At 38.1% G+C, this 25,871-nt stretch overlaps 1 protein-coding gene across 5 annotated transcripts in view; it reads left to right on the forward strand.

Annotated features, from left to right (window-relative positions):
- Positions 1-99: 99 nt before the first annotated feature.
- The window catches only part of CEP135 (centrosomal protein 135), a 77,616-nt gene continuing 51,844 nt past the window's right edge, over positions 100-25,871 (forward strand). The window contains exons 1-10 of one of the 5 annotated variants that reach the window (XR_013352236.1): positions 100-279; positions 3,761-3,918; positions 5,423-5,613; positions 7,133-7,300; positions 10,230-10,371; positions 12,473-12,557; positions 15,696-15,824; positions 17,405-17,620; positions 19,462-19,527; positions 22,479-22,617. Coding sequence is in view for 4 of the 5 variants with exons in the window: in XM_077848078.1 (XP_077704204.1) it covers positions 3,806-3,918; positions 5,423-5,613; positions 7,133-7,300; positions 10,230-10,371; positions 12,473-12,557; positions 15,696-15,824; positions 17,405-17,620; positions 19,462-19,527; positions 22,479-22,617 (1,249 nt within the window). In the remaining variant the exon portion in view is untranslated. Of the gene's footprint in view, positions 280-437; positions 665-3,760; positions 3,919-4,378; positions 4,465-5,422; positions 5,614-7,132; positions 7,301-10,229; positions 10,372-12,472; positions 12,558-15,695; positions 15,825-17,404; positions 17,621-19,461; positions 19,528-22,478; positions 22,618-25,871 lie in introns of those variants that run through there. The other 4 variants (XM_077848078.1, XM_077848080.1, XM_077848079.1 and 1 more) reach the window with 4 other exon arrangements.

Below are 25,871 nucleotides of genomic sequence, written 5' to 3' on the forward strand. Positions count from 1 at the left end.
CCTCGGTGGGGCGGGGCGCGCCGGCCGCCAGGGGGCGCCGTGGCCGCGCGCCCGCCGGCCGTTGCGTTTCCGGGCGCTCGGGCCCAGCGCCGCCATCGCCGCCGCGCAGCGCCCGCCGCTCCCGTTACCGGGGCAACCGCGGCGCCGACTCCGCGCCATTTTCAAACTCTCCCAGCGCCGCAGCTGAAGTGCGGGGCGGAAGGAACCAGCCGCGGGGCGGGGGCGAGCCCCGAGGGGCGATGCGGCCGCGGGCGGAAGGAGCGGCGGCGGGAGCTGCGGGTGAGTGCGGCTGTGGCGGCGGGAGGGCTCCGGCAGGTCCCCGCGGGCCGGGCCCGGGGGCTGCCGGGAGGGCGGCCGCGCGGCCGCGGGAGGAAGTGGGGCCCGGCCTTGGCGGCGACGCCCGCGAGCCGCCCGCTCCCTCCCGCGCCGCCCCCCGCGGGCGAAGGTGCGGCGTGTGCCTGCCGCCGGCCGCGGCTGACGGGCTGACGGAAGAGCTCAGGCGCCTGCCGCCGCGGGGCCAGGCCTGCGTGTGAAACCGCGGCGCCGCAAAGCGCAGGGCGGGAGCCGCTGGGTGACCTTTGTCCTGCGCCTCGGTGCGCACCCCGCCCTCCCAGTCTCGACTCTTAAGTTCAGCGTGGAAGAACACGGGGCAGCCTAAGGTAAGGTTGGTGTTTTGTTTTCTTTCGACCCCTGTGCGTACAGGATACACTTGTAAGAATGAGACGTGGGGGCTTCGGGCCGTCCGGGTGGCCCCGCGGCCTAGCGCCGCCTTCGGCCCAGGGCGTGACCTGGGGACCGGGGATCGAGTCCCGCGTCGGGCTCCCTGCATGGAGCCTGCTTCTCCCTCTGCCTGTGTCTCTGCCTCTGTGTGTGTGTGTGTGTGTGTCTCAAGAATATATAAAATGTTTTAAAAAGATGTACCGGCTTTCAGTCACCCCCTCCCTCAGTATTAAGCGAGTGAGGAGTTCTAAACACGTATGCGGGGGGGGGGACCTCCAAACTTACCCTTTTAAAAAAATTATTATTTTATTTACTTATTCATGAGAGACACAGAGAGAGAGAGAGGCACAGACACAGGCGGAGGGAGAAGCAGGCTCCATGCAGGGAGCCCGACGCGGGACTCGATCCCGGTCTCCAGGGTCACGCCCTGGGCTGCAGGCAGGCGCTCAACCGCTGAGTCCCGCCCCGGGCTGCCCCAAACCTACCCTTTTATGCTGTGCTGGAAACTTTCAGTGTAGCCACAGTGTTTGGGTGACGTAGGTGCCGCTCACTGATGAGGATGCTTTTCGTTCTTCCGGGGGAGAGGGATGGATTTTAATCTTTTCCATCCGTCCTGTGTTTGGGTGGTTTTTTTTGATTCGTCTTCATTGACCGTCTCAGCCAAAGGAGGAAGTCTTAATTCTCGGTAAACAAAAGTTGGTACCAGACAAAGGGGAGAAATGTCTGAGTGGGGAGGCCCTGCTAGGTCTTGACAGGTGTACGGGCCATGTCTCCAGGAGTGTATCTAAAACGCCTTGCATCATCAGTCCGGTCACTCTTGTGAAAGGAACCTAGAAAGTCCATGGGGACACCCCTAAAAGGAAAGGTTAGCCAAGAGTGTGGAGAGAGAAAGATCTCTCTTGAAAGGAGTAGATTAGAAGTGACATGGCACGTTGCTGCAGCTTGGTACAGATAACTATGCTTGATCTTAGCCAAAAGGCCAAGAGGCCATTGCAGCTTGGTACAGAAACCAGGGTGCTGGATCAGGACTCAGGAGACCTGAATGCTTACCTTCTTTGTGGCCCAGTGGTTGGGCAAAGTTGCTCTCTAGAGGCAGCCTTTCCTCACATTTGATTAGAAAGGATGTCTTGTACACCATGTCTCCCTTGTGAGGATCAGTTTTGCATGTATTCACATGCATTCATGTTTTATAAGTTGTGAAAAACAATAGAGATGTTAAAGCAATATTGTGTTTGTCTTAGAAATATGAATACTAGAACTATACTTACCTGGCAGAGGTTCTAAACAAGCAATTTTTTTTTAAGATTTTTATTTATTTATTCATGAGAGAGGCAGAGACACAGGCAGAGGGAGAAGCAGGCCCCTTGCAGGGAGCCCAATGAGGGACTCGATCCCAGGACCTGGGCTGAAGGCAGACACTAAACCGCTGAGCCACACAGGGATCCCTAAACAAGCAATTTTTTAATAACTCTATCTTAGGGTACATTAATAGAGAACACATTCATAGATATTGAAAAAGAAGGATGAACTGTGTGTAGAGATTCATATGTTTGTCTTTTTTTTTTTTCATTAAAATTTACATGACAAAATGCACAGATCTCAAGTGTACTATATGAAGACCTTTGGTAAATACATTTGTGTAACCAGTACCCCAATTAACATAATATTTTCATCACCCCAGAAAGTTCCCTCATAACCCTTCCAGTCAGTGTCCACTCCCATTGACCCAGGCCACAGCTATTCTGGTTTCTGTCTACATAGTTTCATTTTGCCAGTTCCTGAATTTTTTTTTTTTAAGATTTTTATTTATTTATTCATGAGAGATACAGAGAGATGCAGAGACACAGGCAGAGGGAGAAACAGGCTCCATGCAGGGAGCCTGATGTGAGACTCGATCCCGGGACTCCAGGATCACGCCCTGAGTCAAAGGCAGACGCTCAACCGCTGAGCCACTCAGGTGTCCCAACCATTCCTGAATTTGATGTAAATAGAATCATACAGTATGTATGACTGGCCTCTATTGCTCAAGTAGTGTTTTCCAAGTTAATTCATGTGGTTGACATATATCAGTATTTCCTTCTCTTTTATTCCTGAATAGTATTGTATAAATATCTCGTAGTTTATTTATCTGTCTACTGTTGATGGACAGTATGTTGTTTCCAATCTGGGGCTATTATGAATAAAGCTGTTATGAACATTCTTATAGAGTGTCTTTGTGGATGCTTATTTTCATTTCTTTGAAGAAAAAGAATTATAGAGTTCTGGGGTAGAAGTTTAACTTTGTAAGAAACTGCCAGACCTTTTCCACCATGATTTTACGCTCCTGTCAGCAATGTGAAGATTCTAGTTGCTCTAAATCCTTGATAACATTTGGTTGTGCGCTTTTTAATTTTAGTCATTTTGGTATGGATGAAATTGTGTCTCCTTGTGGTTTTAATTCATATTTCCATATAACTAATGGTGATAAGCACCTTTTTATATGATTATTCCCATTCAGTTATCTTTGCAAGGTGCCTGTTCAAGACTTTAGCCCATTTTCTTACCAGATTGTGTTTATTATTATTATTGAACTATAAGTGTTCTTTATGTATTCCATATACAAATCCTTTGTCAGATATTATGAATATTTTCTCCCACCCCTTCAATGTCTTTTTGTTTCTTAGTGGAATATGTTGATGAGCAGACGTTTTTAATTTGATGAAGTCCAAAAATCTATCAGGTTTTTCTTTTATATTTAAGTGCTTCCAAAAGACTTCTCTAAAGATTCTCTGCCTATCTCAGGCTTAGGAAAATATTCTTTGTTTTCTCCTTTTTTTTTTTTTTTTAACTTTTCAATATAGGTTTATCAGGAGATACTTCTTTTACTACAGCAACATGACTATCATAAGCACTGCATTTAAATCAGTCTAAATATTCTAGAGGGCTGCTTACCCAAAGAAAAACCAAAAATAGTTGCTTCATATTGAAAGACTCTTTTCTTATCATGAAATAGTAATGATAGCCATAATAATAGAATAATGTTTTACTCTCTTCTTTTTAGGACTTTTATTTTAGGTAGTGAATAAAACTAGTTTTGGAAGACAAGATGACTACAGCTGCAGAAAGAAAGTATATTAATATTAGAAAAAGATTGGATCAGTTGGGATACCGCCAGACTCTGACAGTGGAGTGTTTACCATTGGTAGAAAAACTTTTCAGGTAAAGATGAAAATACAGTTTTAAACCTGTGTGATCCTTTATCCCATTTATCTAGTTTCTATTAAATTTCATGTTACAGTAAAGAAATGGGTAGGTTTTTTTTTTGTTTTTTGTTTTTTTTGTTGTTTTTTAAGTCCTTCAGTCATCTGAAGCTCATCTATTCTTAGCTCATCCATATATAACATCAGTTCAGGGCCTCTGCATTGCAGACCTCTAGGGGTCACCTTTCACACTATACTATTCAGAGCAAATGTTTCTGAGAGTTCTCTCTGAATAGAATTACAATTTTTTAATGTGATTTTCTGATATCATTGGGAGTTCTGTGTCTGCCTCATTAGTTTTAAATTACTGTGATTCGATAAAGGTTCTCTAATATGTGGTTGGTCATACTTTAGCAGTTACATGTTACTTTAACTAGAAGATTCTATGTGATTTTGTTCTTTTCTGTTCTTTCCTTGAGACTGGAAAAGGGAAATGCTGAGAAAGCTTTTGCATTAGGACTACAAGCTATAAAAAAAAAAAAAAGGACTACAAGCTATGATGATGGTAAGAAGAGAATGGAAGAAAGATATTTGGTGGTCTTTATTATGGCCTCCAGAACCCTTCATGATCTAGTTCTAGCTCTACAATTCAGGGTTGTAGGGTGGGTGAAGTATGTCTAACCTTCTAAGAAACTGGCAGACTTTTCCTACAGTGAACTTATACTCCTACAGCTTCATCTGCCATGTATTTAACCACTTGGAGCTCCCTAAACATAAACACTCCCTACCGGGCTCTCCCTACTGGGCTCTCCATGTGCTATTCTGTCTGCCTGGTAAGTCCCTCTGTCCTCTCCCTCCTGCCCTATGCTTGTTTATCTGTATGGCCTGCAGGATTGTCACATCTGCCACATGTTACCTTCACCACTTATCATTGTTGGAAACTTGTTTTCGTTTTTCCTTTAGAATGCAAACTCCATAAGACTAGAGGTTGGCTTCATCTTTGCTATACCTAGTACAGGCTGAAAACATATTTGGCACTGAAATAGTTATTGAGTTTATCACATAATATAACTTTTGACAAATTGTCAAAAGCAAAAAGCAGTATTACCTGCTCAGTAAATACTGGTGGAATGAATATTCTACTGGTATGTGTTCTGAGAGGAAAGGAACCAGTTTTTATAGACTAGTACTTAGCAGATAACAGGCACTCAATAAATCTTTGCTGAATGTGCAGATAAGTTTCACAGATTTCACAGGATCAAGTGACTAATTGGACATGGGGGATGAATGAGAGGAGAGATTGAAACATACACATAGTTACGTGTATGTTTTATGACTTTTAATCTTATTTTGAGAAATTTTTGAGCATCTGGTACCTTGAAAGATTTCTTGTATTTTTGTTTGTTTTTAGATTTGATCTCACTTAATGTTAACATTTAAGTCTTCTTTTGAAATATATTCTTAGCTATTAAAAGTTAATGGACTGTTTCCTTGTATTTATGTTTTCTATTCTTTAATTTTAGTGACCTAGTTCATACAACAGAAAGTCTTCGGAAATCAAAATTATCTACTGTGAAAGCTGAAAAAGAAAGTGCCAATTTTGATTTTGTTTTGGAACCTTATAAACTTGAAAATGCAAGATTGATCAAGGAAAATAATGAATTATACCTGGAGTTAATGAAACTGAGAGAACAGTCAAGCCAACACATTAAAGGTACAGATTTGTGGGACGCCTGGGTGGCTCAACGGTTGAGCCTCTGCCTTCAGCTCAGGGCATGATCCCCAGGGTCCTGGGATCCAGTCCCTCATCAGGCTCCCTGCGAGGAGCCTGCTTCTCCCTCTGCCTATGTCTCTGCCTCTCTCTCTCTGTGTCTCTCATGAGTAAATAAAATAAAATCTTTAAAAATAAAAAAGTATAGTTTTGTGATTTTTAAAATGCTGTGTTTTTGCCCTTTTTGTTTTTTATGTAGGGAAGACTCATGTAGAAATGTGAGAGCTTTCCTGATAACAGACTTGAAGTAATGTAGAGTGCACTGAAGAGTTCCCAACAAGTAAAATAAATTTGCGTTTCATAGCTATAATCATCCTCACTATATATGAATTAAATTTTTAGAATTAGGGATCCCTGGGTGGCTCAGCGGTTTGGCACCTGCCTTCAGCTCAGGACGTGACCCTGGAGTCCTGGGATCAAGTCCCGCATCGGGCTCTCTGCAGGGAGCCTGCTTCTCCCTCTGCCTGTGTCTCTGCCTCTCTCTCTGTTTTTCATGGATAAATAAAAATATTTAAAAATAAATAAATAAAAATTTTAGAATTAAAATTGCTATAGAAAGAAGCACAGCATAGTCAATGATATTGTAATAGCACTGCACAATGATAGAGAGTAGTTACATTTGTGGTGTGCATAGCATAACTTACAGAGAAGTTGAATCACAATGTTGTACACCCGGAACTAATGTAACGTGTCAACTATACTCAGTAATTTTTTTTAATCAATAAAAAATATTGCTGTAGGAAATATTAAATGCTGAAATTAAAGAAATGTCCTTGAAATGACTTTTGAGGTGAAAGCCTTGTATCATTCCGATTCTTTAATACTTGGTCTTCGAACTAGAAGAGTGAATAGAATGATTTCAAAGGTGCTGATTACACCTTCAAAGGTGATAACTACAGAGGGTAATTGAATGGCTATCTTACTATAACTTCTTCTTAAATTCAGTAGGAGCCCTGCCTAATACCCGGCATGAATTCATAATCCTTCAGTTTCATACCCAGTTTACTACATTAGATCAAAAGCCATAATTTATATTAAGCCGTATAGCAGAGGAAAACTAATTCCCTTTTTTGTTTAGTGACTTACTTGTAGTTTTGTTAACAGTGCTAGAAAAAGTAATAGCCTTTCAAACAAATCTTGGATAAGAATCAGATGGAGGGATCCCTGGGTGGCGCAGCGGTTTGGCGCCTGCCTTTGGCCCAGGGCGCGATCCTGAAGACCCGGGATCGAATCCCACGTCGGGCTCCCGGTGCATGGAGCCTGCTTCTCCCTCTGCCTATGTCTCTGCCTCTCTCTCTCTCTCTGTGTGTGACTATCATAAATAAATTTTTTAAAAAAATTAAAAAAAAAAAGAATCAGATGGAGCCTTTCAAATTAATGTGACTTTTTGAATCTTTGTTAAATGGAAGGACTTCATAGATTTCTTGATCTGTAAAATAGTCTGAATCTTTTTCATTTTAAGAGTTGAAAACTACGGTGAAGAAGTGTGCACGTGAAACAGCTGATCTGAAATTTCTAAATAACCAATATGTTCATAAACTCAAACTTTTGGAGAAAGAGAGCAAAGCTAAGAATGAAAGAATTCAACAACTTCAAGAAAAGAATTTGCATGCTGTAGTACAAACTCCGGGTGAGTCTGCTTCTTCTCAAAACAAATTATACACACCTAATCTTTTAAAGATATTAAAACTGTTGACTGAAATAAGACTAGATGATTTTGGATTGTCACATAAACTTTTAAATTTATCTCTAAAGATCCGGGTTGTATTTTATACATGTGCTTAGGAATGTTATATAATAGTAGTTTTTTAGATACAAGTAGTCTGACTTTAATGCTCAGAGTTTTATTTCCTTAATCATTATTTTAACTTCTTTTTAAAATTGTTGGGGCAGCCCCAGCCCTGGTGGCTTAGCAGTTTAGTGCCGCCTTCAGCCCAGGGCATGATCCCGGAGTCCTGGGATTGAGTCCCACATCAGGCTCCCTGCATGGAGCGTGCTTCTCCCTCTGCCTGTCTCTCTCTCTCTCTCTCTCTCTGTCTCTCTCTGCGTCTCAAATAAATAAACAAAAATCTTTTTAAAAAAATAAAATAAAAATAAAATTGTTATTATTTTATTTTAGTATTTTTTTTCCAAACCTAACTGTATTCAGCTGTTTTAAAGGTACTTGTCATAAACAATCGTGGTATTTCAGGGAGGACATGGCAGACAGTTGTTAGTAGTATACAACAGCTTTCAAAAATCCATTCTTCAGTGGACTACCAAAATCAGAAAGCCACTGTAAAACCCAATGAAGTCTTCATGTGATATTCTGAACAGGGAAGGTTTAGGGTGAGGGTTGATGGTTCATGCTTAACATGTTGTTCAACAACTTCTCATAAGCCGGCCCTGACTTTCAGGAAATGAAATGAAAATGGCAGAATTATCAATGTGAAGATCCACAAGCTAAAAAAAGGAATTCTTTTGAGAGATGCCATCTCAATATTATCATTATTTTAGTTATAAAGGTAACCCATACTCATCAAAGAATTTGGAAATGACATGCTTTCTGGATTTCTTAGTTTATTTTATTTTCTTTATGCTCAGTAGTTCTATAGCAAAATCAAAGAAGTGAAGGGGCATATCCAGAGTTGAGGGCGGTCCAGGCATAAATTTGGTGGAAGCATCTCAAGTACCAGTGACAAGTACCAGTGACAAGTACTTGAGATGTCTGAATCAAGGGATGAGGATTATGGGAGTGAGTGGGGTGTAGGAAGGTGCTGGATTATGAGATGAGATGGAGACTGAGAGATTAAGAGCATAGCGAGGACCAGGAGTGATTTGGTCAGAATGAAGACTGGGATCAGAAGGGAGTTGGAGATCTAGATGCTGGCACAGTTCTAAGTGGTGATGAAGACCAGACATAATCATCTTAGAGTGATTAGAGTGTGCCTGTAGCTGAGTGGAATCAGAGGAGAATCGAAATGGCAGGAAATGAAATGGAGAGGGGGACTGTGGGCTAAAGGTAGAAAAGAGTGAGAAACTTGGGAGAAGGTCTCAAGTAACTAGAAGATTAAAGAGAAAATGAAGATAATCATGTTTCCTGAGAAAGGAATGGGGCAGATTCCAGAGAGATTCAGCAGGTCTAATCTATAGAATTCAGTGACTCTGGAAGACTTGGGAAGAAGAGGAATTCCCAGATTTCTGTTTCAAGTGAATGAGCTGGTGGATGATGGTACTATTTTTAAGGTAGAGAAGGTAGAAAGCAGAGCAGGAATTCATTTTGGCATGTGTCTTATACCCAAGGAACATCTGATTTGAGATTTCTAGTACATGGTGGGATATGTGGATCTGTTTTTAGATATATGGTCTCAGATGGAGATTCAAATTTGGGAGTCTTTGGAGTAATGTGGGAATTGAAGTTACAGATACCGTAGGAATTACCTAGTGAGATTATGTAGACTGGGAAGAAACAGCAGACCCTGAGAGGAGGTTGGTATTTAAAGGACTGGTGGAAGGAGAAGGTCTAAAAGAAACTGAGAAGGAACAACCAAGGAGGAAAACTAGGAAAGAAGAGGAGGAGAAAATGGTTTACCTTGTTTAGGTGTGTGACTACAGGCAAATCATTTAAATACTTCTGATCCAGTCTCTTCATCCTCAAAACAAAAGATATGTATACACAAAATGTGCCAGGCTTCTAACGAAGACGTGGCTGTGGATTATGTTTGTTCTTTGTGCACATAAATTCATTTTTCAAGTGTGTGTCTAATCTTGGCCAGGTACTGGGAAAGGTAAATTATCTATGTAATTTGGATATATCTTTCCATAAAAAGAAATTACTCCCACTAGTTTTAAGGATAATTAAGTAGACATACCCCACTAATTCAGGTTATAGCATCTTTTATATTACAGATGACATTCATTCATTATTTACTAATTTTGCTGCATGAAGTTTCTGTTATCTCTTCTTTGGGGATTGCTTAATAAACATGTTTATTTTAGCTATCACTGCTTTAAGGTTCTCATTTGCCAGTTTTCTGCTGATGATGGTCTCTTGGATTTATGACAGCAAATACCGCAAGATACGCTCAACTTTTAATCTCACCAAAGTCTTGTTCCCATCTAGTGGAGGAACAGATTAAGTACCATGCATGCAGAAAATAAAACTTGTTTTATAACCATGTCTTATTGAGATTTTCAGGAATGCATTGTTTAAAGATCAGGGAGTGAGTGTATATATAAGGGAGGAGATATTTTATATCTAGGTAACTAACTAACATGAGCTAGAGACACCCTTTATAACAAAAAGTCTAGCCTACTGGACTGTTTAATTCTAAGACAGTGTTTTGTTTCTTTTAAAAGTTTTTAAAACACATTTGTGGGGCAGCCCCGGTGGCGCAGCGGTTTGGCGCCGCCTGCAGCCTGGGTTGTGATCCTGGAGACCGGGGATTGAGTCCCCCATCGGGCTCCCTGCATAGAGCCTGCTTCTCCCTCTGTCTGTGTCTCTGCCCCTCTCTCTCTGTGCCTATGAATAAATAAATAAAATCTTTAAAAATAAATAAACAAACACATTTGTGTTTTAGGTGGCAAGAAAAGAAGTATTGCTTTCAGGCGCCAGCGTATGCAGATTGATGAACCAGTCCCTCCCTCTGAAGTCAGTTCATATCCAGTTCCTCAGCCAGATGACCCTTACATTGCAGACCTCCTGCAAGTGGCTGATAACAGGTGGATTAAATCATTTTTTGTTGGTTTCGGTTAATTACTGATTAACTCTGTTTCTTGATACTAGGGCTTCCATCTTCTTAGCTGTTTTATCTCCAGGGCCTAGCACAGAACTTTGCATGAACACTCAGGAAATCCTTTCTGAATATATCCTGAATATAGAATGTTTTTACTTGTTTTGAAATTTTGATCTCAGGTAGATCATAAATCTGATGTTTCTGTCCATATTTGCTTTAAAATAATTTAGGGCCATCTAGGACCTGTTTAGTAGAGTTGCTTTAATATTTAATTTTATCACCTAATTTGTCTTTTGCAGGACTCTCTTACTTCATATTATGTCTAATGCCAGTGAACATGAATAGATTTGTAACTGGCTTTGATATTCTTGCTTCATGATTCTTTAGCTCTGTGTGTTTGTTTTTCCTTAAACTGGAATCAGATATAAATTCTGTTTTAATTAAAACTTCGTTAAGGTCTCTGGGAAAGGCACTATGTAAGTGTTCTGGGGATAGAAAGATGAGTAAGATGGTATTGCTGCTCTTGAGAAGCTTTTATTCAAATAGTAAAGATAAGAAATACACAGAATGCCATTAAGAAAATTATAAGAGGTTCACAGGAGCAAGAGAACACTCATGACAACTTCTGTGGTCATAGCTGGAGAAACATTGTAAAATATGTACTATGGTAGTAAAATTGGTTAGTGCAGATAATCTTTCATTTTGTAGATCATGCAGAGAACATGAAGAGTTTTTCTGCTTTATTAATTTCATAACAATCTAAAGGAACATTGGTTGAGTTACTGATTAGGATCTCTTAGTTATTGTCACACAGTATTACATAACTATGTTTATACAGTTACCTGACCTTAATTGTGAAATATTTTGTGCGGTTTTTTTCTGTTATCGTTGTAATCTAGGACTTCTCAGCAGTGTGTTAGTATATTATATAAGGAGGCTTTTGGTCTCCATATATGTCATTTTCTGTGTTTATCTTTCCCATTAACATCTTTCATTTCTATCAAACCATCATAGGTGGCATTGGTCGCTTGATGATCTTGTTTGCTTTCTTTCACACATACATTTTGTTTGTATTCTGGGTAATCTGTGTGCATGCATATGAGTGCAGTTGCATACAACTTTTCTCCTAAACCTAGGTTAGTAAAAATATTGGTGCCATTAACAGCAAGGACAAGGTGTGTCCAGCCTCACTCTTCTTCATGGAAAATCTCTCTTAAAAGCAGACCTGGCTTCTGGCTTTATTTTTCCACTATGAAAGTGGTTATATTATATCTATGTTAATGTTTGGCAAAGTTTGATGTAGTACAGATACACGTGGGCAGTTGTAGAATTCAGATAATTTGAACAAATCTTGATTTTGTTAGAATTAATGAGTTCCATAAAGGAGTAGGTTTTCGCTGTAGTTAATTGGTAAATTGTAGTATTTCTCAATATTTTTCTTCTCTCCACAATTGCAGAGTAGTTCGTTAGAAAGTACAGGGTCATTTAGGGTCAGAAAATATACTTTAGTCCCTTATTTCACTTAATGATGTGCATTTTGGGCTAGATGCTCTAGTTTCCTGAACCTAAGATTTGGCAGCAGTACCTCAAAGAGTTTTAAGGATCAAAATGTAATAGTAGACCTAATGTTATCTGAGTTTCAAATTATTTCCCACTAGGGGATCCCTGGGTGGCTCAGTGGTTTAGCGCCTGCTTTTGGCCCAGGGCGCGGTCCTGGAGTCCTGATATCGAGTCCCGCATCGGGCTCCCGGCATGGAGCCTGCTTCTCCCTCCTCCTGTGTCTCTGCCTCTTTTTCTCTCTCTATGTCTATCATAAATAAATAAATAAATCTTTAAAAAAATTATTTCCCACTCAGTTTTTTTAATCTATTCTTGTAAAATTAAATCTCCAAGATGTTCTACTCTATTTATGCTGTGGTTTGGAACCCTTTGGCACGATATTTCATAACTTATTGAGAAATAGAAAGTAGAAAATTTATAGGAGAATATATCTACTTTCATTTCTTGAGGTTTTGGGTTGGTTTTTTTTTTTTTTTTTTGTATTTCTTAATAAAAGTATATTGGCATTAATTATAAATGTATTTCAGAATTCAAGAACTTCAACAGGAAGTCCACCAGTTACGAGAAAAGTTAACAATGATGGAAAGTGGACTGAGGGATTATAACGAGCAGGTAGGATTTTTATTTACTTCCATAGTAAGGATACATGGTTACATTGTTGAGATGGATATGCTGTGGTTGTAAATAAAGTTGGGTTATATTTGGGATAACTGATACTGAATTTTTATTCAGCTTTTATCTTTTCCACCAATTTGTTAATAGAGATAATAGCTGGAGTGGTTTAGATAGCTTCAGAGTAAACAGTGCAGTCCCTTGGTTATAATAGTTTTGGGGGGTTTCTTTAGGTGACTCAGCTATCTCCTCTAGTATTGTAACCATATTACTTGTTTACATCTTGGGAGATATTTTACTGAAGTATGCTTTGTAGGGGTATCTTAAATAATTTTTTTACTCTTACTCTAGATTTTGTCATTTGGAACGTCTTTTTTGATAGTCACTCTTCTGTGGTACCATATTTGTTGTGTGTTTTCTATACAAGACCTAGTAAAATGGTTTTCTGAAGAAGCAGGGGAATTAATGTATGTAGGTTAGATCATAATCATACCCTCTATTGTTGTTTTGGCTAAATTGTATTTATATAATTACAGGCTTTCTTTCTTAATATGCTTACTGAAGCTTAAATTGGGTAACATGTTTTTCATTTTCTGCACATGACTGTATTTTTTTGGAGTGAAGTGATTTGCACATACAAATATAGATGTAACTTATGTGTTAGTATAACTGTTAAGTTTGTAAAGTACTTTGAAGATTATTCCGTTAAATTTGGAGTAAAAAAGGAGTTGTGATCATGTCAACCAAAAAACTTAACTATATGGAGAGAGATGGAAAGTATCAAATATGCAGAAGTTGAATATTATTTATATTTTTCAATTTATAATCACACTTCCACCATATTTTTTTCCAAGTACTTTATAAACATAAGCTGACCAATCTTTACTATCTCTGTGAGGTAGATGAGGTATTTGGAGAAAATAGCCTGACCGTTGTGATTGAAACTATCAATTTATTGTGGTTATCAGGTTATCAGTCTTAGTTGAATGTACTCTGATGCCTATTTTTTTTTTTGCTTAAGTTTGTTCTGTTTTTCTCAGTCTTTATTCCAAACACTGCTGTTCTCCTCCAGCTCTTTCCCAAGCCTATAATAAACACCCTCCTTCTCAAGATACCACCTTGTCTCAGCTTTATTTCTACCTTAAAATTAACAGTGTTCACACTGAACTCTCTAGACTTAATGGGTAGTGTGGCATTCTTCACAAGTGGTAAGGCTTGCTCTTTCTACCTCTGCTCTTGGCTCCATTTCCTCTCCTTTTTTTTTTTTTTTTTTTTTTTTTGGCTTTAGTCGATTATTCTTTCTTTAACAATATGGCCACTTTACAACTAGTAATGCTTTTAATCTCCCTAACAATCCTAGAAGGACGTGCTATTATGGTCATTACTAATATCCCCTAAAAAGATCTCCTTTAACCACCTTTCTCTCTTGCCAGTGTCTTCTCTCTCAGACAGACTTCTCAAGAGCATCTTATTCTTACTCTTCTGTCTCACGTCTTTATCTCCTGCTGTCCTATTGCATTCTGGCTTCTGCCTCCCATTACGTAAATTGGTCTAGTTAATGACACCAGTGACATTAATTGCTAGATCCAAAAGGATACTTTTAGTCTTTATTTTCTCAATCCCTCTGTAGCATTCAACATATCTGATAATTTTTCTTTGAAATACTTTCATGACTTCATTTTCTTTGTTTTCCCTTTTTTAAAAAAAGTCTTATCATTTCTTTTTTGCTTTTTTTTTTTCCTGTGCCTGTTTCCTGAAATATTACTGTTTTTCAGGATCCTGTCTTTGACCCTTCTCCTTTCCCAGTATATTTTCTCAGAAGGTCTCATCTCTCTCTTGGTTTAAAATATTCCCTGTATGTTGATGACTTCCCAGTCTTCTGGCTCAAATTTCTGCAGAGCTCCAGACCCATATATCCAATTTCACACTGGGCATTTCCACTTGAATGAAAGCTCTTCGTACCATATGCCTAGTACTGAACTTGTTATCTTCTCCCTCAAATCTGTTTTCCCTCCAGTATTCTCTACTTTGGTAGCATCACCATCTGTCCAAGCCAACATTCTGTGATCTTTGTAGATCTCATTCTCTTCCCTTCACATACCACTCACTTACTACTCACCAAGTTCTGTCATTTTCAAGTACTTTGTAAACTTACTTTTTCGGCTCTAGTCTATCTTGCTGTTTTATTTTATGCCTTACTCATCTCTCATAAATTTCTCCAGTAGATCTCCCTTCCCCTGGTTTTATTCTTATTCATCTTTTAGTCCAGAGCAATCTTTCTCCTTGGCAAAGTATTCAGAGCTTATAATAATTAACTCCAGCCTGATTCCGCAGATCTTACCATAAATAAGTTCCCTTGTGTGTTACAGTCCAGTCTTACTGAGCCATTTCTGCTCCTTCAATCATACCATGTGGCATTATGCTTCTGTGTCACTGCCTGGAACAGTTCTCCTTTCTTCTCTTCGTAGCATCATATATAACCTTTTTAATTTTTGATCAAGCCTTCACTAATTTCTATAGGCATATGAATATATCATGGAGAGTAAATCAGTTTATTCCCTTAACTACTTTGGTGCCATATACCTTTTTCCTTTCATATACCTTTCATGCAGGTGAGTAAGTGTGAATTCATGGTTGATAGTGATCTCTGTGATTTTATGTGTGTTGTTTTTAAATAATTATTAAATTCACCCCAACTTCCTGTCCTTTTCTATATTGAGTTTCAGTAGCAATTCTTTGTGTCCTACATTCATTCATTTACTCTACATTTATTCCACCAGGCACTGAAGTAGATTAGACCTCAGTTCTGATACCTAATAGTTTATTTTTATATAAACATTGCCTAATCTTGGAGGAGGGGGGAAAAATCTAAAATTAATTGGGAATAATATTTTCAATAGAAATACTTACAAAAGCCTTGTTGACATTCTTATTTTGATATTTTCTGTGTTTATTTTTGCTCTGTGTATATGCATTTCATAATTCCATATAGGTGTTGGTACATACATGAATGTTAATCTCTTATATACTTATAAAACATAAGAAATAGAAGTATATCCAAATAAGTGTTTGTCCAGTGTTAATTATTTCAGTTCAAAGCAGATTTTTAAAGATGATAACATGATTTTATGTCTTCAGATTGAGCTAAGAGAACGAGAGATAGAACGACTATCAGTTGCATTGGACAGGGGCCGCTCCCCTGATATTCTCTCTTTGGAGACTAGAAATAAAAGCAATGAGAAGCTTATTGCTCACTTAAATATTCAGGTAATGACTTTATAATTATTTCACTGGGTATATAAAATCCTTAAGTATCATGGATTTGTAAAAGTGACGGAGTTGTTCACTAGTGTATTATTTACAGTGGGAAAAATTTGATAGAGCCAAAGTATCCAGAAATAGGATGCAACTATTGAAAAATCATGTTTTTAAAGAATACTTAATGAGGCAGAAAAATATATACACCATAATGTTAAATATTTAAAAGAGGAGAATTAACTATAGACACAATGTGATCTTCAGTTTGCTTTTGGAAATGTGCATATGAACTTGGAGAGAGAAAACACTAGAAGAGAATACAGCAAAGTAAACTAACAGTTTATCTTTGGGTCATGAGGTATCCTTTTTTAGTTTCTTTATTTTCAAATATTTATTTGTTTTATAATGTAAAAAAAGATTTTTATTTTTTTTATTATTATTTTTTATTTTTTTTAAAGATTTTTAAAAAGAAATAGAAAAGCTAAACATACGGGCAGCCCAAAGGGCTCAGCCATTTAGGCCACCTTCAACCCAGGGTGTGATCCTGGAGACCTGGAATCTAGTGCAATGTCAGGCTCCCTGCATTTGCCTGTGCCTCTCTGTGTCTCTCATGAATAAATAAATAAAATATTATTTTAAAAAAGTAATCATATAATAGATTCTCTTGCCTTGCATTTGACTTGGGAGTAAAAGAACAGGAGACTTACATAAAACATGTTACATTACCTATAGAAATTTAGACATGTCATTGCTGCTTGGGCTGTTACCAGAATTGAGTAAGTCATGAATATCAGCAGTAGCTCTAGAGCAGTGCTCTCCAACACAAATATGATATGAGCCACAAATGTAATTTAAAATTTTCTGGGAGCACATAGGTGGCTCATTAAGTTAAGCATTCGACTGACTCTTGATGTCGGCTTGGGTCTTGATCTCAGGGTCATAAATTCAAGCATCCGTGGAACCCACTTAAAAAAGAAAAAAGGGGAAAAAATGAATCCCAGATTTCAATGTAAAACATAAAACCATAAAATTTTCTAGTAACTAGATTAAGAAAGTAAAAAGAAACAAATGAAATTAATTTTAATAATGTGTTTACTTCAGTGTATCCAAAATATAATTTCAATGTGTAATTAATGATGTTGAGATATTTTACATTCTTTCTTTTTTGCACCAAGTCTTTGAAATCTTGTGTATATTTTACATTTATAGGACATCTCAGTTTGGACAAGCCACAGTATGCACATATGGATACTAGTGACTGCTATATTGGACAGCACAGTCTAGAGTGATATTATCATTGTAGTGATATTCTTGTAATTTTAGAACTCTCTGTTAGAAAAAAGTTCACACACATGTTTTACTTTTCCTTTCCATCCGTGTTTAAAAATTGGAAGCCAGTGGCTATATCTTTTTATTATACTTTACATTGTCAGTTTTGTTAATCAAAGCAGTGTAAGATTATAAATGTAAAATAGCTCTGTTTAAATTTTTAGTGCTTTAAGAAATACAGTATTTTGAAATATTTTTGTAAGTGCAGTATTTAGGATGATTTTCCAATTCATATACCTGTGATTACAAATTCAATTTAGGTTGACTTTCTTCAGCGAGCTAATAAAGACCTAGAGAAGCATATACAAGAGCTTATGGAAACCAAGGAAACAGTGACTACTGAAGTTGTTAATTTAAGTAACAAAAATGAAAAACTCTGCCAAGAATTAACTGAAATAGACCAGTTAGCACAGCAGTTAGAAAGACATAAAGAAGAAGTGCTTGAGACTGCCGATAAAGAACTTGGGGAAGCAAAGGTATGTCTGGGTTGTGGGAGTATTTGTTAATTCTCCTGGAACATCGTGAGTTTAAGCCTCCTTGATATCTGATTTGGTCTTAATTCAAGTTTTTCTGAAATATTGTTTATGCTCTCTAAATATGGGTGTGTTTCTGAAGCACACCTTTTCTTAGGATAACTCTCCAGATTTTGTCCTATTTTTCTTCAAGGTTTTCATCTCTGTCCTTTTTATCTCTGTATTGTGAGTGGGCTTTGAAAATATGTCCTCTGTGTCATCCTGTGCTCACGAGCCCTTTAAAAATATTTTCTGCAATAATATATGTCCTTAAAATCTTTAAGTTGGTAGCTAACATTTTTCATCTTTAAGTTTAAACAGATATGAAAGGGAGCATGTGGCTGATGTGTTGGGAGGAGCAGGCAACTCTTGATCTTGGGGTTATGAGTACAAGCCCCTGTTGAGTGTAGAGATTACTTAAAAAATAAAATCTTTAAAAAAAATAAAATCTTTAAAAAATAATAATACAATAATAGATGTGAAAGATATAATTTCCATTTTATTGTAAATACTCTTAAAACTGTCACATTGTTCTTTTAAACAAAGCTAGTAGAATGTAAATGACCCTTTTCTTCTTGAAATCTCCAGAGTTTTATCCTATTTTAACATATTTATACTTGAAGATCTTTTCATGATCACTCTATCCAACATCTCTGCAATAAAAAATATATAAATTGAAACTATATTTATTTAGAACTTGTTTAAATGTCCATAGTACTCAAAGCAGTCTGCAGATTCAGTACAATCCTTATCCAAATCCCAATGACATTTTTTATAGAAATGGAAAAAAGTTATAAAATTACTAAATCTCAAGAAACTGAGAATAGTCAGTGGAGTCTTAAAAATGAAGAATATAGGGATACCTGCCTAGCTCAGTTGGAAGTGCATGTGATCTCAGGGTCATTATTTCAAGCCCCACGTTGAGTATAGAGACTACCAAAAAAAAAAAAAAAAAAACACTTAAGGAGCACCTGAATAGCTCAGTCACTTGAGCATCTACCTTTGCCTCAGGTCATGATCCCAAAGTCCTGGCCTCGAGCCCAGCATCAGGCTCCCTGCTAAGCAGTTCCCCCTCTCCCTCTGCTTGCCACTGTCCCTGCTTGTGCTCACTCTTCTCTCTGTCAAATAAATCTTTTAAAAAATAGTAAATTTTTAAAATAAGCTTAAAAAGAAAATGAAAAGAAAATTATTGTGGTTTTAATTTTGTTTTTGTGGCTCTAGTTTCATCGCAACACTCCTATAACTTATTCCTCTCTTTTTCCACTTCATTTTGCATCTTCTATGTTCATGCATACAACATACTAAACATAGCTTCTCAAGTCCCATTGGCAGTGCTCAAGAATGACAGTTTGGCTCACAATAGGTTCTGTTGGGTCAAAATATTTTAATGTTGGCATTCAGTGCTCTCATTTGCCGTATAGAGGTTCCACATTGGTAGTAGCAGGTGAGGGAAATCAAATAAGATAGAAAAAGTAGGTAATGACCGTGCTATAAAAAGAACCCACAAATCAAGGTTCAAGGAAGGTCCTACAAGTATATAGGTCCTACAGGTGTATATGAGAGGGCCCTCTTGTTTCAGATGTTACAAATAGCTCCCTGTAACCATTTAGGATGCCAAGACTTTAAAGAGAAGCATGGACTTTGTCTCCTCTTTACTGAAATTGAGGCTTAAAACAGCTAAAGCCTCCCATCTCACTGGTGAGAAGGAAGACTAAAAAAATGACTTGGTCTTATTTGCAGTGTGACTCAGTGTGATAAGTATTCTTGACTTTTAGGTCTGTACTTAATAAGTTTTTTATTCCTAGAAAGAGATTAAAAGAAAGCTTTCTGAAATGCGGGATCTTGAAGAAACAATGGCAAAACTTCAACTGGTAAGTAGATGTCATGTTAAATTGCCAGAAATTTTGATAAGAAAATTTGTATGCTATATTTTACATACATTTTTTGTTGAGATGTAATTTACACATTATAATATTCACTCTTAAGCATTTAATTCATTGGTATTGGTATAGTTATGAAGTACTGCAGCCATTATGATCATCTAGTAACAGAACATTTTCATCACCCCAGAAAGAAACATCATACCCATTAGAAGTCACTCTCCATTTTCCTCTGCTCAGCCCCTGACAACTGCTAGTCATTCTGTTTCTATAGACTTGCATATTTGGACAGTTTGTACAAATGGAATTGTACAATATGTGGCCTTTTGTTTCTGGCTTCTTTCATTTAGCACAGTGTTTTCTTTTTTTTTTTTTAATTTTTTTTTTTAAATTTATGATAGTAATAGAGGGAGAGAGGGAGAGAGAGGCAGAGACACAGGCAGAGGGAGAAGCAGGCTCCATGCACCGGGAGCCCGATGTGGGATTCGATCCCGGGTCTCCAGGATCGCGCCCTGGGCCAAAGACAGGCGCCAGACTGCTGCGCCACCTAGGGATCCCTAGCACAGTGTTTTCAAATCTCATGCTTGTTGTAGCATGCATCCAAGTACTTTCTTTTTATGGCTGAGTAATATTCCATTGTATGAATGTATTTAATTTCACTTATGTTTTTATAATTCTTTAATTTCATACAGAGTAGATGGCAATTTGAATTTGGAAAACCTGTTAGGAATTTTATATTTTTTTAATCACTTCATGACTTGTCAGTTTAAAACTAGAAATTGATAATTGTTGAAGTTGTTGACTTTTATTAAAAGCATCCAATCTAGGGTACCTAGCTCAATTGGAGCATGCAACTTTTTTTTTTAGGATTTAATTTTATTTATTTTAGAGAGAGAACATGTGCATGAGTGGGGGGAGGGGCAGAGGGTGAGGATATCAAACAGTCTCCACGCTGAACACAGGAGTTTGTCAGAAAGCTTGATCTCACAACCCTGAAATTATAACCTAAGCTAAAATCAAAGAGTTGATCACTTAACCAACTGAGCCACCCAGGTGCCCCTGGAGTGCACAACTCTTGATCTCAGGGTTGTGAGTTCAAGCCCCATGTTGGGTATAGAGATTACTTAAAAATAAAATCTTAAAGAAAAGAAACACTCCTCTTTTAATAAGCTTTGGTAGTGCAAACCATCTTCCTAGATAGTATTTGCTCTGATAGTCTTCAAATGAGAAAAATGGTAGTCTTCCCAGCATAAGCCTAGATCTAACATATGGTTTTATAGTCTAGAACTGACAGCATGTCTTGCTTCTAGGTAGAAACTCCTGGGTGGTCACCTAAAAAGTGATTAGGGATTTTTAAAAATTTTTACTTAAATTCAGTTTGCCAATATATAGGATAATATCCAGTACTCATCACATCATGTTCACTCCTTAATGCCTGTCACCCAGTTACCCCATCCCCCCACCTACCTCCCCTTCTCCAACCCTTTGTTTCCCAGAGTTAGGAGTCTTTCATGGTTTGTCTTCCTCTCTAATTTTGATGATTGGGGATTTTTTTTAATAGCTTATTAAATTGGATGGGTTTCTTTCTTTTATAAAAAAAATTTTTTTGTTTACTCATGAGAGACACAGAGAGAAGGCAGAGAGAAAGGCAGGGTCCATGCAGAGAGCCTGATGTGGGACTCGATCCCAGGACCCCGGGATCACACCCTGAGCCAAAGGCAGTTACTCAACTGCTGAGCCATCCAGGCATCCCTGGATGGGTTTCTTATATTAGAAACTAAGACTAATACTAATTTTCAAGTTTTCTCATTATATATATAGTCTTAAACAGTGTATCAGCAATATTGTGGTGGCATAAGGAAAATTAAAAAATGCATCTAGGGCAGTCCAGGTGGCTCAGCAGTTTAATGCCGCCTTCAGCCCAGAGCGTGATCCTGGAGACCCGAGATCGAGTCCCACGTCGGGCTACTATGCTGGTACATTGTAGGTGCTTGAATACTTGCTGATTTTTATATGCTCACTGTGAATCACAGTGGTTTCCCTTTTATTCACCTGCAGCTATTCAATTCAGTATTGAATAACTGAATCAACTAAACCTGCAAAATATTGTCCTCTCTTTTTTTCTTTTGGATGGGGTCTACTCTTGAGTCGCATCAGTCTTGTGAAATTCTTCCATGAGGTCAATAAACAGAAAGTAGATGTTTAGATGTTATTTTTACTAACAATGTAAACTCTGTGAGGGCAGGGATTTTTGTTCACTGCCATTGTATGTACACTCTAAACAGTTGAGTGTGATTCATAATGCTTGTCTTGCCAAGTTTCAGTAGAATTGGCTGACAGTAAGATACTTTCTGACCTTTCTTATTTTTTCCCATTTATGCTATATTATGTATTTTTAAGATAAATGATATTAATAGCTTACATTTATTGAGCACTTGCCATGTGCTAGACACTGTGCAGAATGCTTCATATCCTTAGTTTCATACTCACCAGTGAATCCTTGGTGTCCAATAATGCTCTTATCCCCATTGTGCAGATGAGTCTGCAAGAATAACCAGCATAGTTACTGGTACCTACGGTAGTCTTAAGCACTATGTCTTCATTCTGCCTTCCTTTAAAAGTAAGAAAGCTTTAAAACTTTTTATTGCACAAGTACATATTCATTTTAAAAAGTAGGACAATATGCTAAACAAATTAAGAGAAAATAAAATCTAATAATTGTATTCAGAAAGGAGCACTGTTGATGTTTGGGTTTTACGGTCCTTTTAGCCACAGTTGATAATTAACTTTAGTTGAAATTATATATATGACTAACTAAAAGTGTGTGTCTGTGTATATATGAATTATTCTTAATTAAATGTACTTACCAAAATATATTTTTTAAGCTTTATAATATTTTATAAAGTTGTTAGAAATCCTAATTATAGTATTAAAATTTGTAGGAATTAAACTTATGCCATAAAGAAAAGGAGAGACTGAGTGATGAACTACTTATAAAATCAGACCTGGAAACTGTCGTTCATCAGCTTGAACAAGAAAAGCAAAGACTTAACAAAAAAATGGAAAGTTTTGCAGTTACAGGTAAAATACAAAATGTTGATAACTTAAAAAGTGAATGTGATTTCCACCTGACTTATTATTTTTCTTAGTAATCTTTCATTCGTTTATTCAATAAATATTTGTGGAGTGCTTGTTATATACCAGAAACCATACCAGGTTTGGAATGGAAAACCTCTCTCCCTCAATGACCTTACAGGATTCTTTCATATTTTGACTATTTGGTATAGGGAACCCTGCTTGAATATTTTCCAATAGAAGTATATCCTTTTTTGAGGCAGATAATGGAATTATTTAAGACTCAGAGGAAAACTAAAATTATGAAAAATTGAAGTACGGAAATTGAAGCACTTGCATCACCTGAAAGAACACATTCTCATTCTCTTTCTCCTTCTCTCTCTCTTTTTCTCTCTTCATAGGGCAACTTTCTGCCAGGTACCAACCCTGAATGAGTTAGTTTAAGAAACATGTAAGAATGTTCCATCCATTCGACAAACGTTTATGAGCCTGTTGTATGCCAGGCTCTGTTTTGGGTACTGGAGAATATGATGGTAAACAAAATACACAAGGCCTCTGCTCTTGTGGAGCCTTTGTTCTAGTTAGACAAATTAGCAACACATAAATTAACAAGCCAATTTTAGATGATAAGAGGTATTAAAATGGGGGAAGATGTGCTAGAATTGACTGACCTGAGGTCTCAGAGACAAGACACCAGCCAAATAAAGATTTGGGGCAGTTTTTTCCAGTCAGAAGGAATGGTAAGAGCAGAAGCCTGGTGCTGTCAAATTCCCATGTGTCTTCAGAAGTAAAAGAAAAGCCAGTGTATTATATTACAAAGAGGCTATATCCTAGGCTCTTCAGCATCCATGTGGATAATCTGTTTGACCTCTTCTCCACTTAGTGGCTGTATTTCTTGAGTGCATTACTTAACCTCTCTATGCTGTCCCAAGGGTTACCGATGGCAACTACCCAAAAGATTGTTCTGAGGATTAAATGGGTTAATACATTAAACTGCTTTGACCTATGTATGTAAGTTTTCAGTTTACTTCCTTTCATACCTAGCTGTAACCTGTCATTTCTGCATGATCCTTCACGTCTGAAATTCCCTACTTCTCTGTGCTGCAAAAGTACCAGCCTGCCAAAAATCCTACCACAAGTCAACCAAAATATTTACCTTTTACACGTTTACACATGAGCAGCTAAGTACTGGCTGTGTGTGTACCCAACACATCAGTAGCAGTATAAAATTTTTTTTTTAAGATTTTATTCATTTATTCATGAGAGACACAGAGAGAGAGAGAGGGAGAAGCAGGCTCCATGCAGGAAGCCTGACATGGGACTGGCCGGGTCTCCAGGGTCACGCCCTGGACCGAAGGCGGCGCTAAACCGCTGAGCCACCGGGGCTGCCCAGTAGCACTATAAATTAGATAGTCCTGAACTTGAGCAGCACTCTTGATGATGTATGGAAATCTTACTCTATGTTTCTTACCACTTGATCTCCTACTCTCTGCAGGGAACATTTCACATGTTTTCCATTCTCAGTAAACTTAGGAATCTCATTCCACTTCCCATTCTGAGTGGGCGATCTTCAGGTTCCCTAAGAGCATGGAAGCCACCAGGGAGGCCTTCTGTCAGTTTCTGTCCCAAGATCTTAAACTGTCCATTTTTATCTTTCCTCCTGTTACTGTGGAAGTGTGTCCCTCTTAGGAAAGGCCACTGCTTCCATCTGTTCTCTGGATCCTACCCTCTCTAATTTTAAAACCTTGCATATTATCTTTTTTCCATAACTTTAGCCTGTACTGTTTTTGTCCATTGGCTTTTTTTTTTTATTTTTATTTATTTATGATAGTCACACAGGGAGAGAGAGAGAGAGGCAGAGACATAGGCAGAGGGAGAAGCAGGCTCCATGCACCGGGACCCCGAGGTGGGATTTGATCCCAGGTCTCCAGGATCGTGCCCTGGGCCAAAGGCAGGTGCCAAACCACTGCGCCACCCAGGGATCCCCATTGGCATTTTTTAAAAAGATTTTATTTATTCATGAGAGACAAACAGAGAGGCAGAGACATAGGCAGAGGGAAAGCTGGCTCCCTGTGGGGAACCCAATGCAGGACTCAATCCCAAGACCGATCATGCCCTGAGCCGAAGGCAGATGCTCAGCCACTGAGCCACCCAGGCATCCCTGTCCATTGGCATTTATTTATTTATTTTTAAGATTTTTATTTATTTATTCATGAGAGAAACAGAGAGAGAGAGAGAGAGAGGCAGAGACACAGAAAGCGAAGCAGGCTCCATGCAGGGAGCCTGATGTGGGACTCGATCCCAGGTCTCCAGGATCACACCCCAGGCCAAAGGCAGCGCTAAACCACTGAGCCACTCGGGGTTCCCCAGGCATTTAAACATACCCTGATATGTCTCCTAAGGCAAGGGAAACAAAAGCAAAAATGAGCTTTTGGGACATCAAAATAAAAGGCTTCTGCACAGCCAAGGAAATGGTCAACAAAACTAAAAGGCAACCTATAGAATGGGAGAAGATATTTGTAAATGATACATCTGATAAAGGATCAGTATCCAAAATTTATAAAGAACTTATAAAACTCAACACCAAACAACAAACAATGCAGTTAAAAAATGAATAGAAGACATGAATAGATGTTTCCAAGGAAGACATAGAGATGGCCAACAGACACATGAAAAGCTGCTCATAATAAAAATCTGTAGCTGAAAAAAAAAAGAAAGAAAAGCTGCTCATCATCACTTATCATCAGGAAAATACAAATCCAAACTATAGTGAGATATCACCTCACGTGTGTCAGAATTGCTAAAATCAGTAACACAAAAAACAACAGGTGTTGGTGAGGATTTGGAGAAAGGGGAACCCTCCTGTACTGTTGATGAGAATGTAAACTGAAGCAGCCACTGTGGAAAACCATGTGGAGCTTCCTCAAAAAGTTAAAAATAGAACTACCCTATAATCCAGCAATCACACTACTTAGGTATTTACCCAGAGAACACAAAAATACTAATTCAAAGGGATATATGCACCCTGATGTTTACTGCACCATTATCTACAATGGCCAAATTATGGAAACAGCCCAAGTGTCCATCAACTGAAGAGTTGATAAGGAAGAGGTGGTATATATACATATAATGGAATATCACCACAAAAAAGCATGAAACCGTGCCATTTGCAACAACATGGATGGAGTTTGAGAGTATTATGCTAAGTGAAATAGAGAAAGACAAATACCATGTGATTTCACTCATGTAGAATTTAAGAA

This window comes from Canis aureus, chromosome 14 (assembly GCF_053574225.1).
Source record: "Canis aureus isolate CA01 chromosome 14, VMU_Caureus_v.1.0, whole genome shotgun sequence".
NCBI classification, from domain to species: domain Eukaryota; kingdom Metazoa; phylum Chordata; class Mammalia; order Carnivora; family Canidae; genus Canis; species Canis aureus.